We start from the raw sequence: 17,145 nt of genomic DNA, 5'->3' as shown, positions 1-17,145 counted from the left end.
ACTAATTGCTAGAGAATAAAGTGTATATATTTGCATTCTGTTTCCATACCTATCTGGTTTTGTAACAAATCAATGGGTTAAAAAAAATAGCTTCAAGAAAAAAAATAGCTTCTTGGTAAACAATATCTTACTATCTCATTTTGCTTTCAAAACCATAATTTATATTTAATTAGCTTGTGTTGGGTTTGTATGAAACCATGAAATTATTTGCATACTGGAATATTATGACTAACAATGTTTATTTAAACTCTTTTAGGGTTCTTTTATTCGCTAGAAGTCTACAGAAAGGAAAGTACTTTCTCCTGCCTGCTTGAAGACACAGCCAGGAGAGCTCCTTAACCTTCCCTCTAGAAGAAGCCTGCCAGGCCAAGGACCTGGTCCAAAGTGGGACCAGAAGGAGAGGAGGGAGGGGGTTAAAATCGGGATGCAAAGTGAATAAAGAAATAAAGAGGTAAGCAGGGTGTTTACGACACTGTCGTGTTGGTTGGCTCCGGCCGTAAAGCAGGCTCGGCCGTAAAGCAGGCCCGAGTTGCTCAGGCCAAAGCCGAGGACTGAACGGAACTGCCATGTCGGACTTAGAGGATCTCTTCGGGAGCGAAGCCGAGAGCAAGGCTGAGTTCGAGCTCAAAGAGTCTGATCCTGGGTCTGACTCAGACTCTGAACAGGAGAACCTTGCATCCGGCAGCAAAGCCTCCGCCACCGGCAGCGAGAGTGCTCAAGATGAAAGAGGTGATTCAGGACAGCTCCGTAAGGAGGAACTGTTTGGAGATAACAGTGAAGAGGAGGGGACCTCTCTTCACAGTGGCAGGGACAATCACTCCGAACAATCAGACAATACTTCAGAGGCTTCTGAGCACTCTGACCAGGAGGACAACAAGCCGTCTGACGTAGATCAGCACAGTGGCTCTGAAGCCAACAACGATGATACCGATGACCAGGAGCAGGAGCAAGGGTCTGATGAGGATAAGCTACAGAACTCAGACGATGAGGAGAAGAATATGCAGAACACAGTTGATGAGTGGGCCCACCTTTTTGATGATGACAGTCAACAGCTGTCTGAGGAGAAAAAGGAGAATTCTGATGATGAGCGCCCTGTAGTTTCTGACGATGATGACTGGAAGCAGAATTCAGACGATGAGGACAGGCCACAGGCGTTCAATGAGAAAATGCAAAACTCTGATGATGAAAGGCCACAAGTCTCGGATGATGAGAGAAGGCATTCAGATGATGATAAGGAGCAGGACCAGAAGTCAGAATCCACAAGAGGCAGTGACAGTGAAGATGGGGTTTTACGAATGAAGCGCAAGAATGCAATTCGATCTGTTTCAGAAGCGGATAGTGACAGCAAGGTGCCCAAAGAAAATAGTGGGACTATGGATCTGTTTGGAGATGTAATTGTCATATCTTCAGGGAGTGATGGGGAAGATAAGCCCCCTACTCCAGGACAGTCTGTGGATGAAAATGCCTTGCCTCAGGATCAGCAGGAGGAGGAGCCAATACCTGAAACCAGAATAGAAGTAGAAATCCCCAAATTAAACACTGACCTAGGAAACTACTTATATTTTGTTAAACTGCCCAACTTCCTCAGTGTAGAGCCCAGGCCTTTTGATCCTCAGTATTATGAAGATGAATTTGAAGAAGAGGAGATATTGGATGAAGAAGGGAGAACCAGGTTAAAATTGAAGGGAGAAAATACTATAAGATGGAGGATACACAGAGATGAAGAAGGAAATGAGATTAAACAAAGCAATGCTCGGATAGTCAAGTGGTCAGATGGAAGCATGTCTTTACATGTAGGCAATGAAGTGTTTGATGTGTACAAAGCCCCACTGCAGGGTTACCATAACCATCTTTTCATAAGACAAGGTGCTGAGCTGCAGGGGCAGGCTGTCTTTAATACAAAGCTCACCTTCAGACCTCACTCTACAGACAGTGCCACACACAGGAAGATGACTCTGTCACTTGCAAAGAGATGTACAGAGACACCAAAGATCAAAATATTACCCATGGTGGGCCGTGACCCTGAGTACCAGCGCACAAACATGATTAAGAAAGAACATGCGTGCCTGAGGGCCTCCATTAGGAGGGAGTCACAGCAGCGACAAATGAGAAAGAAGCAGCACCAGCGGGGCGTGAGCACCAGCTACCGGGAGCCTTCTCAACACAACAAGGAGGAGGAAGGCAAGGAGTCCGTCAGCCTGGCAGCCAGCCACAAAGGAGGCACTCACGAGGAACCGGCCAGAATCTACTCTTCAAACAGTGATGAGGGCTCAGAAGAAGACAAGGCTCAAAGATTACTCAAAGCAAAGAAACTCAACAGTGATGAGGAAGGTGCATCTTCTGGAAAGAGGAAAGCAGAAGATGATGGTAAAGGAAACAAAGTGCATAAAAGTATGTGATCAGTGATGAGGAGGAAGAAGATGACTGAAGTACAAACTGTGAATGCGTTTTATATATCCAGTGTAGAGCTTGTCTATAAATACGATATAAATGTGAGTTATTTTGATTGTGATTAATTAATTTGTGAAAATTTAGTTGTAATAAAACATTTAAAAGCAAAAGAAAATGAAAAAATAAGTAAATTTTAAAAAGCACTAATTGAGAAAAAAATGAAATGAAAGCAATAGCATATATCCTTGATTGAGCCTAAGCTACTGTATAACAGGATGCTGGGCATTTTATATCGATTTCATAATCACTCATGGTGTTTCAACATGGTATGGCACAATGTAAAACTAGAGGATTTCAGGGGCATTTGTGGGTATTTTTCTTTTGTTTGCGTTGATGGGTTTGTGAAGGACAAAGAACATCTTGAGGTACAATTATTAATTCACTCATATGTCAGTAGTTGTTGCCACAATTTTAAAACTGCAAAATGAACTTTTTATAAATGTTAGGTTTGGGTACAAATACGCACATTATTAAACAGAGGGGAGTGAACATTCTCCCTGGATCACGTCTTGTGCCTTCTGAAGAGGTAGAACCTTTCTTTTTTTTTTTTTACCTAATTGTGTCACCGAGCATTATACTATAGGTTGGGGCTGAACTACTGTTTGAAAGCCCATAACAATATTATGAAACTTCCTCTGTCCTCAAGGGCAAAACTTTCTTCACACAGCAAAGTCTATATGGATCCACAATTGAGTTATAACAGACTTACCACTTTCCTTTTCTAAGAAATTCCTTCCTGGGCTTATGAGTCAAGTAACTTGATGATTTGTTCCCTCTCCCTTCACCTTTTTGTTTTCTCATTTTGAAATTGCCAAGAAAGTCTGGGGAAGCTAAGATCAGCTGCCCTGGTTATTGTATGATTTCTCTCCTCTAGCTTGACCTCTCATCATACCCTTTACATCATTTTTCTGCATGCTACAAGTATTTATTTGAGTGCCTCGGGGTCTAAGCTCTATAGACAAATCCATGTGCATTTTCTTTTTCTTCTTATGTGATCTAAAATATTGATATGACTAGCAGCTTATAATGAACCCAGTCTATCAGATTCACAGTATTTGGTGCTGCATCAACGTTGGTTTCCCACAGCTGATCCTGGGTGCAGTGACATATTAGGCTAAATTTAACATGCATACAATAAAAAGGGTTTTCTTCATTTTTCTAAGACTTTGATGCATGGGTATCTTGAACCAGTCAGATTGTGATAGCTCAAGTTGCCTAGTAACCATCCAAGAAGCAGTACCAGAGTGGAACCAAGAGAAACCACATTTCTTAATAAAGAGGGCAACAGCAGGGAACCCAGCAAGTCTGGGATCACAGTTGGTTTGGATCCTCACTCTTTTGAGGGTGTGACTGACATGCTTTCTATTAAGCTGCCCAAATCCTATATCTATAAAATGGGCCTGACATTTGGCAGGAGGTACCTCTGGCACATATGGTGGTGATTAACAAAGAACCCAGATAATAGTTTAAACCTTTTAGAATAAAAGCATGTGGGAATTGTGGAGGATTCCTAATATTTTGGTGCTAGAATGAAAAAAATGTTGGAAATCAGGGTCATATAAACCACTGGTTTCTAAGATTTATTTTCCCTCTTTTTGTATATGTATATGCAGGTATACATATGTGTGTTCTTGCAGGTGTATATGTGTGTGGAGGCAAGAGGACAAGTTTGGGAGTCATTTGTTGAGTACTAGCCATAATTTCATTTTGTGGTATAGGGTCTCTCACTGGACTGGAACTTGTCACATAGGCTAGTTTTTTGGCCAGTGATGTGCCTACTTCTCCTCCTTAGGGCTGGGTTCATAAATTTAATCCTTGTTGGTTTCTTTCCTCTTTTTTACCCAAAGAATAATGAATTCTCAGCTGTGACTATCAGCTCACAAGATACTGTCTCAAAACAAAGGTTTGTTTTTTTCAGAGTTGTCTTAGATTGTGTGAAACAGAATTATCCTGATAGCTCAGTTAGAAAAGTACTTGCCACCTAAGTGTAAGGACCTGAATTTGCATCCCTAGTCCCAGTCTAAAGCCACATGCAATAGTGCACTATTTTAATTCCAATGTCTCTATTGAGAGATGAAAGGAAGATACAGGAGAGTCCCCAAAGTGCACAGGCCAACCTGACTGGCATATGCAGCATGAAACCAAGCGTCCCTATCTCAAAACAGGGTGGAAGACGGTACCAACACAGTCCCATACTCACATATGCAGATAAAAGCAAAAACAAACAAACAAAAAACCAGAGACCCAGTTCAATTCTGTACAATGGACTTTTGCTTCCCAGGCTAACAATAGTAATGATGTCTGAAGATATCACTAGGCAACAAAAACTGCGTTCTTCTCTTTGCTCTTTTCTGTACAGGCTTAAGGCTCTAGTGTAGACAGTCATTTATGAAATAAGCTATGCTTGGGACCCTCTTCCTCCTACTAGACTGCCTCATCCAACATTAATATGAGAGTTTGTGCCAGTCTTCTTATTCTATCTTATTAGGCCATGTTCAGTATCTTTGGGAGGCCTGCCTCATCCATTGTTTGAAGGAAAATGGAGGAGGATTGGATCTGAGGAAGGTAAGAGGTCAGAGGAGGAGTGGAGGGAGGGGAAACTGTGGTCATGATATAATGCATGAAGAATAAGAATTACAAAATAAATGAAAAATGTGCCAATAAACTAATGTTCAATGCAAAAATTAAATGTATATATACATATATGAAATATATATACATTTCATATATAGCCTTATATTTAGGATATATGTGAAATATACATATATGTATATGTCCACATATATACTGTAAGTCACAAGCTTCATAAACACCTCATGTTCAATAAACTTGTATTTGGTAGACTCTCTCTCTCTCCCTCAAGCTCCTTTCTAGTTCTCATTCAAATTGTACAAGTTCTCCTAGAGGATAGAGTAGCATCTTATATCACCCAACAAAATATATGTATTCTTTGGGTAAGTATTTGAAACTTTGTCCAAAAGTAATGCGTAGCATCAGCTAGATTGCATTAAAGTTTTCTGTAATGTTTAGGAAATAGTTACTTTGTTTTCCCAACTACCCTATGTTGAAATTATACATTAATCACAAGTGCAAAAAGCGTGATTATTTTTTTAGAGTAGTTTAAAACCATTTTTAGATTAACTCGGAAGATAATTGACATGTTATAATCAACAGTATTAATTCAGTCCATAAAGATACAGCAAATAGAAGATACTGTGATTATTAGTGAAATACGCAGTATAAAGAAAGAGGTCAGTGTTTTCTGGCTTGCTCATGTCGGAAAAAACATGATTATTAAATGTGGAAAGGAAGCCTGTATCTTCTTAAAAGATTTATATATGCTTCTTGGACATTTTGAGCTCTTGTATTGAGCATAATTTTAAGTGGTGAATACGTAATATTAGAGGGAAATATAAAAAGCTGCAATCATACTAGGTGAGAATATATTTCACTGAAAACTTTCAAAGGGTCCTGTGCAATTTGTGCCTTTTCTATGAGCATTGGGAAACACATTGTATGGAAACCTGTGAGGCCTTGGCTGACTCTGATCCACCAGCAAGGACTCAATGAAAGACATCATTTAATCACTTATCCTGAAGCCACCACTGAAGCTGCTGCCCTCTGAAGTGACACAGGAAACCAAGTCCCTGCACTTACCTTGATACATGAAAAGAGTTTGATTAAAGGCCAGGTGCTGTGGTGAGCCTCAGCTCAGATCTCTCTGTTTCTCTCTCCCACCTGACTCTCTGCAAGTTGTAGAAATCCCATGCTTGGTTCTATGGGAAATTGATTCCCAGTCTCTCATAACTCCAGCAACATGTGGACTTCAGAGTCCGTCTCTTCCAAGAAGAGCTCTGTTACCATCTGAGTAGCTCAGGACTTTCCCCTGTTTATTAGTGAAAGACCCTAATCTTGGACAGTCTACTCTGAGGGGAAAAGGCATCTTTCTTAGAAACACAGCCAGGGTTGAAGAATGCTTCAGGGCTACAAGTTTCTTTAAATAGGTCAGGATGTAGGGTTGTTCAACTTAGAAAATCCAGAAAAAATACATCACTTTACATCTCAGTGTCATGCAATATCCATCCTTTCTTCTGTAATTCAGTGGTTACAATGACTTTTGAGGCAAAAACCCCACTTGCAAAGCTGATACAAGCTGCTAAAACTTTTCTTGGAAAGCACAATGCATATCCACGTTTTAGTGCATTAATGCATGCATAAAACAAATATGCTAATCAAAAGAGTATAGCTTGATATGTTTCTGAACACTCACAACAATTGCACCCAGGTCAATTAGATGTTCTCTTTTATCTCCAGCTACTTATTCCCCCACCAAAGGTAATGCTACCCCAGGATCTAAGACCTTCATTTTGTTATAGCTTTTATGTTTGATTCTTACATTCAGTACTAACTTATGAAAACATGTGGATGTATTATGTATAGTTGCAGTCCATTCTTCACTCACACATATACATTGTATCTATCTATTCTGTTACTAGTGGATATCTTGGTAGTTCTTGAAAAGGAAGGGGTAGTTTGAACAGTAGCATCATGAAAATGTTCATGTGTGCCTTTCAATGAATAATATAAGAATTTGTATTGGACATCTGACAAGGAGAATACCTGGGTGCTAGCATTTGCAAATAATTACATGCACAGAGTCTGAAAAATGATGGTTTTATTTAATTTCTTTTAAGTTTATATGGAGCTGTTAAAGCTGCTATGAATGTAGCTGAGAAAATGTCTTTGTTGTATGGTGGAACATCTTTTGTGGGTATGACCAGTGGTGGTTTTGCTGGGTCTTGAGATAGGTCTAGTCCCAATTTTCTGAGAAGTGCCAGATTGATTTCCAAAGTGGATGTACAAGTTTGCACTCCAATGGAGTAGTGTTTCCCTTTCTCCACATACTCAGCATGTGGTGTCACTTGAGTTTTTGATCTTTGTCATTCTGATAGGTATAAGATGGAATCTTGGAGTCTTTTTGATCTGCATTTCCTTGATGATTAAGGATGCTGAGCATTTTAAAAGTGTTTTTCAGCCTTTTGATATCTTCTGTTGAGAATTCTCTATTTAGCTCTTTACCCCATTTTTAATTGGGTTATTTGTTTTGTTCATGTTTAATTTCTTGAACTCTTTATATATTTTGGATATTAGCCCTTTGTCAGATGTAGGGTGGGTGAAGATGTTTTCCCAATCATGTAGGCTGTCTTTTTGTTCTGTTGACAGTTTCCTTTGCCTTACAGAAGCTTTTCAGTTTCATGAGGTGCTATTTATTAATTGTTGATCTTAGAGCCTGAGCTGTTGGTGTTCAGGAAGTTGTCTTCTGTGCCAATGACCTCAAGGCTCTTCCTCACTTTTTCTCCTAACAGATTTAGTGTGGCTTATTTTATGTCAAGGTCTTAAAACCATTTGGAATTTAGTTTTGTGCAGGGTAATAAATATGGATCTATTTCCATTTTTCTACATGTAGCCATCCAGTTAAACCAGCACCAATTGTTGAAGATGTTATCTTTTTCCACATTGTATGGATTTGGCTTCTTCATGAAAAATCAAGTGCCCGTATGTGTGTGGGTTTATATCTGGGTCTTCAATTCAATTCCATTGATCAACCAACCTATTTCTATGCCAGTACCATAGTGTTTTTTTTATTACTGTTGCTCTATAGTACAACTGGAGATCCGGGATGGAGATTCTTCCAAAAGATCTTTTATTGTACAGGATTGTTTTAGCTATTATGCTTTTTTTGTTTTTCCATATGAAGTTTAAAATTGATCTTTTAAGGTCTGTAAATAATTGTGTAGGAATTTGATAGGGATTGCATTGAACCTGTAGATTGATTTTAGTAAGATGGCCACTTTAAAATTTTTTTTTATTAATTTATTCTTGTTACATCTCAATGGTTATCCCATCCCTTGTATCCTCCCATTCTTCCCTCCCTCCCATTTTCCCATTATTCCCCTCCCCTATGACTGTTCCTGAGGGGGATTACCTCCCCCTATATATGCTCATAGGGTATCAAGTCTCTTCTTGGCTACTTGCTGTCCTTCCTCTGAGTGCCTCCAGGTCTCCCCCTCCAGGGGACATGGTCAAATGTGAGGCACCATAGTACGTGAGAGAGTCATATCCCACTCTCCACTCAACTGTGGAGAATGTTCAGACCATTGGCTAGATCTGGGTAGGGGTTTAAAGTTTACCGCCTGTATTGTCCTTGGCTGGTGCCTTAGTTTGAGTGGGACCCCTGGGCCCAAATCTGCCTATCATAATGTTCTACTTGTAGGTTTGTAGGGCCCTCTGGATCGTTCTACTTTGCTATTCTCCCATGCTTCTCTCATCTAGAGTCCCAATAGGATGTCCTCCCCTCTGTCCCAGTTTCCTGGTAAGTGAAGGCTTTCGTGGGACATGCCCCTTGGGCTAGTATGCAGATATAAGTGAGTATATACCATTTGATTCTTTCTGCTTCTGGGTTAACTCACTCATTATGATCATTTCTAGCTCAATCCATTTATCCACAAAGTTCAGGAATTCTTCGTTTTTAATAGCTGAGTAGTATTCCATAGTGTATATGTACCACAGTTTCTTTATCCATTCTTCTACTGAGGGACACTTAGGCTGTTTCCATGATCTAGCTATTATGAATAAGGCTGCTATGAACATGGTTGAGCAAATTTTCTTGTTGTGTGCTGGAGCGTCTTCTGGGTATATTCCAAGGAGTGGAATAGCTGGGTCTTGAGGAAGCCCTATTCCCAGTTTTCTGAAATAGCACCAGATATATTTCCAAAGTGGTTGTACTAGTTTGCATTCCCACCAGCAATGAAGGAGTGTTCCTCTCTCCCCACATCCTCGCCAGCATGTGGTGTCCCTTGAATTTTTGATCTTAGCCATTCTGATGGGTGGAAGATGGAATCTCAGAGTTGTTTTGATTTGCATTTCCCTGATGATTAAGGAGGTTGAGCATTTCTTTAAGTGTTTCTCAGCCGTTTGATATTCCTCTGTTGAGAATTCTCTGTTTAGTTCCAAGCCCCATTTCTCAATTGGGTTATTTGGTTTGTTGGTGTTTAATTTCTTGAGTTCTTTATATATTTTGGATATTAGACCTTTGTCAGACGTAGGGTTGGTGAAGATCTTTTCCCAGTCTGTAGGCTGTCGCTTTGTTCTCTTGACAGTTTTTACTATGTTGATTCTCCCAATCCACGAGCATAGGAGATCCTTTCGTCTTCCCATATCTTCTTCAATTTCTTTCCTCAGAGACTTGAAGTTTAACCTAGATGTCCCTCAACCAAAGAATGGATAAAAAAAAACTGTGGTACATTCACACAGTGGAGTACTACTCAGCTATAAGAAACTAGGGAATCTGGAAATTTGCACACAAATGGATGGAACTAGAAAAGATCATCCTGAGTAATGTATCCCAGATCCAGAAAGATACACATGGTATATACTCACTTATAAGTGGGTATTAAGCAGACATAGATGTCCTTTGAGAGACTCCACCCAACATGGAATTTGGAAAGATACTGAGATTCGCAGCCACAATCTGGCCAAAGCAATGAGAATTTCATGGAAGAGTTGAGGGATCAAAGGACAAAGAGGGTTAAGGAGCTCCACAAGGTGACCATCAAGCCTGGTGGATCTAGACCCAGGGAGCCCTGCACAAACTGTTGCACCAACCAAGGATGTTGCAAGGAGAGAACCTAGACCCTCTGTTCATATGTAGCTGAAGGACAGCTTATTCTCCATGTTGTCAGGGGGAGGAGAGTGTGAACTGTCATTGACAGGGAGTCTGGTGCCAGTGATTTGATCACTGTCCCTTGGCAGGTGGCCTTGTGGGCACACAGAGAAAGAGAAAACAGGATACCGTGATGAGACATGATAGCTTCAGGTCAGAAGGTAGGGGAGGAGGGCCCCCCTGTCAGAGGGCTAAGGAAGTGGTGTAAGGCAGAATGGTGAGGGAGGATGGGAACAGGAAGATAAGCAAGGGGATAACAATCAAAATGTACTATGAATAAATTATGAAAACTAAAAAATTAAAAATAAATAAATACATTTACATGTGGCATGTTTATGTTTTGACATAAGTTCTTTTATTTATTTATTTATTTATTTATTTTTTATTTATTTTTTATTAATTTATTCTTGTTACATCTCAATGTTGACATAAGTTCTTAGATAACTCTCTTTCACTGAACACAAATATTTGAGATACATTCATGTTATTTTTATAACCTTGGTTCCTTTTTTACTGAGTACTATATTGTTGTACAGTTATATCATCACACAAATAATTAATATCCCAAAAGTCATTTGGATTATATTTTACATCAAGACTGCCATAAATATTTGCCTATCAGTTTTCAAGTAGAGTTGTCATCTTTTTTATTTTCCAGATTTTAATATATGTACATACAATATGTATTTTTGGAACCTGTGATCCAATGTAAAAATATTATGAAGTTTGTCCTTAAGGCAGTGATTAAGTTATAAGAGTCTCACTCTCATGAATGGAATTAGAACCTTATAAAAAAAAGTCTCAAGGGAATTAGTTCAGACTTTTCGGTTTTCTAGTATTTGAAGATACATTATTGAGAAATATTTTCTCTTTTTGAGACAGACTTAATTTGCTTCATATAATTATTACCAGTTGTATATATTTTTCTGACTTAGCTTTATTCTTCTCCAGGAGTGAAAAATATTCCATTGTTTACTTATATCACATTCTTTTTTATCTCCTGTTGCTAAACATTTAGGTTGGTTCCCTCACTTAGCTATTTTAAAGCATGCTGCAATAAATGTTGACATGCAAGTATCTCTTCAATATGATGAATTAGAGACCTTTGGATAAATATGGAAAAGGGAAAGTATGATTGTGAGCCACTTTGGAGAAAATACACATGCTAAAATAATTGTTGAATGATAACTTCCCTTTCAAAAAAAGAATAAACACAACTGTTTATGGTATGTTCCCTCTAGAAAGACATTGTTTTCTATTCATAATGCCAAAGCTAAGTAAGCATATTTTGTAGTGATTCTGATCCTGATCCCTGTTTTGAGCCTAGTTAAAGGAATTATGAGATGTAAAATCAGTTAGAGGGAGAGCAGCAGGGGGAAAAATGGTAAAGAGAAGAAAAAAATCACAATCTCCTAAATTAATCTTGATTTGGTCAGCTGCTGTTAATAAATATTTATTGAGTGCTTATTATGTTTGGAGTGTGCATTGATGGCTGAAGCTGGCCATCATTATACCCATTTGGAAGTATGATAAGCCAGCATTTAAAAATGCCCAAGAAAACCCACAGATGCAAAGGAAAGACATGGTTTTGTTCTCTAGGTTTGTCATCCCCTCCTCTCCATTCTTTTCACTACTCTACTACTCAGAGAGAGAGAGAGAGAGAGAGAGAGAGAGAGAGAGAGAGAGAGAGAGAGAGAGAGAGAGAGAGAGAGAGAGAGAGAGAGAGAGATTGTTGTTTTACAGCAGAAGTGGCTCCTATTGATTTAGCATAAAGAACACAAGATTTTCATTGTTTTAGTTGTTGTCTTTGATCCAGCCACAGATTCTCTGCTTCACTCTTCCCTTCCCAGTTATTAACTGCAACATGAATTTTGCAAGCTAATAAACTGTAATTTGAGGTGAAAACTGTGGTATACAAGTGAGCTAAAGGAGTTCATTATACAAAAAGAATGTATTCTTAAGAAAATTGCCTGTCCTTGCCATTTAAACTTTAAGCAAAAGATACATATCAGGTTGTACTTTTACCCAGTCTTCCAATTAATTTTACTGTGAAAACAATTTGTTACATGGGAATGAGTCATCACATCTTATCTTTTAATCTTGGGACTGAAGCCAGAGTGTGTCACCAGTTTTGTCACCTCTCCTGCTGCCCCTCCACTTCCCAATGACTTCAATCTCAGCTCACTGAAGAAGAACAGATAAATTTGCCCATTTAACCAGAACTGCAGAGATATTTGACACATTGTCCGTACAGCCTCTGGAGAAATGGGAGCTGCCTGCCTGTCTTCACACAACTTGAGCTTTAGAAGGATTAGTGGCATGAAATGAATGGTAGAGTAGTTTGGGAGGAGAGGATACGAAGCAATAGGTTAGATGTGTACATCCCCTCGGCAGTAATATCTAAGAAAGTCAAAATTAATACAAATCTGGGTAAGAGATTACAGGCATAGCGTCTCTTGAATTTGCTTCAGGTCTTATTTTTTCCTTATGTTTCAATATATATTGTAGTATTTGGAGGGAACAATAAGGAACAATCATTTTAGATAAAAAGAAAGGGTTTTCTTTGGTTTTTGAAAGGGTTTATTCAACTTCTTTTGTAAAGAACCCAGACATATATCCCAATTTCTGTTCTAGGAATATCTGAAAGTCTCTCATCAGTAGTTAGGGGGAGGGGTTCCTGCTGCTCAAAATTGTATATATAATCAATTTGTACATATTAATCAGTAGAAGAAGACCTAACTCTGCATGATGTAAACCAAAGCTTTGTAACACTTATGAGCTTTAGGAGGCAGTATGAGGAACTGTTTATATTATCAGAAAAAAATTCCAAATCACCATAATTTTACTTATATTTCTAGGATTAGTTGATTAAGGAAATACTTGAAATGGGATTAAAATTGATTACATATTTAAAAATGTTTTACATGGCCTTGTGGTTGATTAATTACAGCATGTGCAGATAGCTAAATTTAACAGGTCATATACAGGAACATCTTTTTATTCAGCATGCATACAATACTTACAGATCAAAATGATTAAAGATCTGTTATACACAGTATTTTGAGTTCCTGAGCACCTACACTGCATGGACTTAGCACCAGTGATTTCGACATTAAATGATAACAAAGAAACAATGGATGAGTAAAAATATAAAACACAAACTTGGACTTAAATATAGCAAAGTATGCTTCCTTTGTTGAGGCTAGAATTAAAATTTGGATGGTAAGATGGAAATTGTTTTGTGAATATTCTTGTTACTGTTATGAAAATCTGCAGTGAGTTTTAGAGTTTTCATCACTTGTGCATCAATGAATTCTTGTTAGTGGTAGTAATTAAGTGGTGTTTTAAAAGATTTTTTTTATCTCTTTAGGCATTCAGGGATATAGATCATTTAAATGTTCATAACTTTGAAATAAAGCATTGCCAGGAAAGATAGACATATGCTTAATGGCCTGGGCTCAGACAGAAAGCAGCTCTATCCCTCCTACTTCTACCACTCCTACTGTTAATGGCTTGATAAGTACTCATCATATGTGAGAAACTCCTATTTTATCATGGATGTTAGCATCTACCAGAGCCGTCTTGTGACTAAAGACATGACTGCTACATCTGTAACTCACACTCAACTTTTAATTCCTCCTACTATCAGTTGAGGGTTCTGGTGAGAACTTGAGTATCACTTAATACAAATGTTACAAAAGGATAAAATATCATCTGAATCTTATCTTGAAGGCTCACATTTTTCTTTCTCCTTGAAAATTTTAAAGATACCAACAAGAGATATTAATAAGTAGTATTTAGTCATTTTTGCATTTGAAGTACCAAAGCAAGATTTCTATGCAACCACTCAGAAATTCATGGCTTAGACACATGAGAGAACAGAACAGCTTATTATATCTTCAAATCCAAACCTCAATTTCAAATTTTCACTACCCTCATGTCAGCCATATTAGATATATGCAGCCATGGTTTACAATGTTCAGGTGTACATATAGTTGAAAATAAAGGAGGAAAACCACATCCTTAAGTCAGATTCTGCTCCACAAAAGCAAGAAAAATAGGGAAAGAAACCCATTTATTTGATCTTGAGAACAAAGTCAGATACTCATTAAAGTCCTAGGATCTAAATTACTCAGATTAGCAATGTATATTAGATGAAAATTAAAACCTAAAAAATGGGTGAGAAGACGATTTTTTTCTCTGCAGTATGTCTTTTTTCTAGATAGCCACTAATCATTCTACCTCAGAAGAAACATAGCTTTAAAATTTTCAAATTGAATATTTTTAGCACATGACCTGCAAGCTAAACTTGTTTGCCTGGAAACCAGTTGTCTTTGAGCTCTTAAATCTGAAAAATAAGCAGTCTCATGCTGGCACTTGATGAGTTAAATAAGCTGAAATATGAAGTCTGACATATTTGTTAATGTCATTTTTTTAACAAAGAGGATCAACAAAACCATAAGAAGTAAATCTTTGCTTCATCTCCTACTGATCATATTGACAGAATTGTAGAGATATTTTGTACAAAAAGGCGGTGAATTCCTTGCATTTGTAAAAGGTGGATAAAAACAGTACATAATCTAAGGAAATAAAAATGTTCCAGAACAGTGATTTCAAATAATCTCTAGTGTCTGATATGGTAATAATAAAGGGCATAGGATCATTTAATATTTCATCTATCACAATACAACTATTAAAATTAAATATGACACATTCATGTGTGTCTGGAATACTACAATGATCAGCACAGTTCTAAGAAAATTCTGCTACTCACGAGCATCATATTATTACTGAGCGTAGTATTGAAGTACAAAGGATAGAATGTATACAATTCAAAGAACAGTAAATTAATCCATGTTTTCTACAATCCAGAGTAAGAAACTGTTACCCAAATACCTGAAATTTCTAAGCACCCATGCAGATTCTTCTGTATCCCACTCCACCACAGAATTAAGTATATCCTTGAATTTTCTTATTACACTTTGTACTTCATGGTATATCTTCTTGAAAATTTACGTACAAAAATTTATTTCACTCCACATATTTTGTACATTGGATAGTTAAAATTATATTGTATGTGTTCCTTGGTGAGCACATTTGTGTAAGGTAGTATCAATTTTTTTCTTTGTTAATTCATTATTGAGAAGATGGTTTATTTACTCTCTGATACCATGTGGCAACCATTCTGTATATGAGTACTACTTCAGGCTTTTTTCATTGACTATTTGTGTATTTTCACATTTTAATGTATCCTTTCTTCCATGTATATGTGAGCACAGTTCAAGTCTCCCTTTTTTTGTTTCATCAGTCTGTCTGATCATGATGTAATATCAGTGTCTTCATCACTGCACTGTTGAAAGAAAACAGCCACACACAAAATAGCAGCTAATAGATGCTTTCCTTGACATAATGCTAAAAATAAAATATTCTGGTCCTAACTGATGGCATAAGGAGAAAAACAGGAGATGCAGTCAGAGGAGTGCTGGGAGTCAATCATAAAGTGATATGGCAGCCACTGAAAGGTTCTCAGCAGAAGAGTATCATGGCCTGACTTGGATCTTTAAAGTGTAACTCTGGGGCGTCATTGACAGTAGGCCTTTATGATGCAAGAGCAGAGGTAAAGAGACTAGTGATGAGGTCAATACAAAAATCCACCTAGAAGATGATCAACAAAGAATACAGTGATAGATATGGAGATGGTTACACGAGGTGAGATTTCAAGTATGCTATGAAGAGAAAAGGATTTCCTGATGTACCCAATGTGTAATACAAAGGAAGAATTGTGTCAAAAGAAAAGGACTTGGGAGTTGGGGCTGTGCCTCTCTGGTAGAGAGGGTTTCTAAGATAGGTGCATCGCTGAGTTTGATTCCTAGAGCAGCACAAAAAATGAAAACTTTTAAAATCTGAACTTGTCCTTGTGCCAGACATTTGTAATCCTAACACTTGGGTGGCTAACGCAGAAATACTATAAATTTAAGGCCAGCCTGGATTACATATTGAGTATGACTCTGCCGCAAAAAAATTAAGAAAGACACATAAAGTTAAATATGAAGGACATAATGCCTGGTGAAATTAGTAAGATGTGGAAAGACTACATAATCTCATTTATGTGTATATCTTTTATTATAAAAACACAAAAGTAAAATATACAGAAACACAAAATACAAGTGTTTACTATGGTTACAGAGAGGATGAGAGGGAAGAACAGGGAAATGTAGTTTTACATCAAAGGACAGTTTGTAAGGTAAGCAAAGATATAAAGGAGGACATGAGAGTTTTAATGAATCAATTTATTGCTTCTTGTAGATGTGAACAAAGAGCAGATTTTTGGTCTTAATCACAAAACAAGGACACAATGTGAAATGAAATATATGCTACTTTTTTCATTATGTTAACAATTTCACTAGATGTAACTTCACCAAAATACCACATTGTACATATTAATTATCTGCAAATTACACAGTAAAAACACTGAGATTTGTTTGTTGAACAATTGCTAAACAGACTCTCTCTCTCTCTCTCTCTCTCTCTCTCTCTCTCTCTCTATATATATATATATATATATATATATATATATATATATATATATATATATATATTAAGGTTCATATATTACACACAGAATACATAGTTTAAGTTTGGATATAGTATATCTACACATTTACTATAAAGTCTCTTTCTTTTGATTTCGAGGTATAATTATAAAACACAATCCAGCTCAGAATTTAATTTTCTATAGGCAGTTAAAATTAGAAATGACTTCATATTCAAGTGATAATTTTTGGGTTACACTGCCAAATGAATTGGATATGGAAGAAGCTGTTTTAGAAGATGATACTTACAGGCTTGATTCTTAGCAAGGGAATACACAACAGTAGAGATGTTTACCTTTGGAAATAAGGAAAAGAAACAATGTTGCTGTAACACCAAGGCTTCAAAGAAAGCATTATTTTTAAGAATTAGTGCTGCTT

General features: G+C 37.4%; 1 protein-coding gene across 2 annotated transcripts; it reads left to right on the top strand.

Moving 5' to 3' along the window:
- Nucleotides 1–566: 566 nt before the first annotated feature.
- LOC127185047 (RNA polymerase-associated protein LEO1-like) lies at nt 567–2,399 on the top strand. Of its 2 annotated transcripts, XM_051141581.1 has the most exons (2): nt 567–1,600; nt 1,781–2,399. In XM_051141581.1, exons 1-2 carry the CDS (start codon nt 567–569, stop codon nt 2,397–2,399), a joined length of 1,653 nt encoding a protein of 550 aa, XP_050997538.1. The 2 variants fall into 2 exon arrangements, with proteins under 2 accessions (XP_050997538.1, XP_050997537.1); XM_051141580.1 differs by having other exon boundaries at nt 567–2,399.
- Nucleotides 2,400–17,145: the final 14,746 nt, after the last annotated feature.

Source organism: Acomys russatus, chromosome X (genome assembly GCF_903995435.1).
Source record: "Acomys russatus chromosome X, mAcoRus1.1, whole genome shotgun sequence".
Lineage (NCBI taxonomy): Eukaryota > Metazoa > Chordata > Mammalia > Rodentia > Muridae > Acomys > Acomys russatus.
Note: the sequence above shows the minus strand (reverse complement) of the source record. Positions and strands in the feature narration are given on the sequence as shown.

What these genes read in the sequence shown, in the direction of transcription:
- LOC127185047 (XM_051141580.1), top strand. Translation starts at nt 567, where the DNA reads ATGTCGGACTTAGAGGATCTCTTCGGGAGCGAAGCCGAGAGCAAGGCT.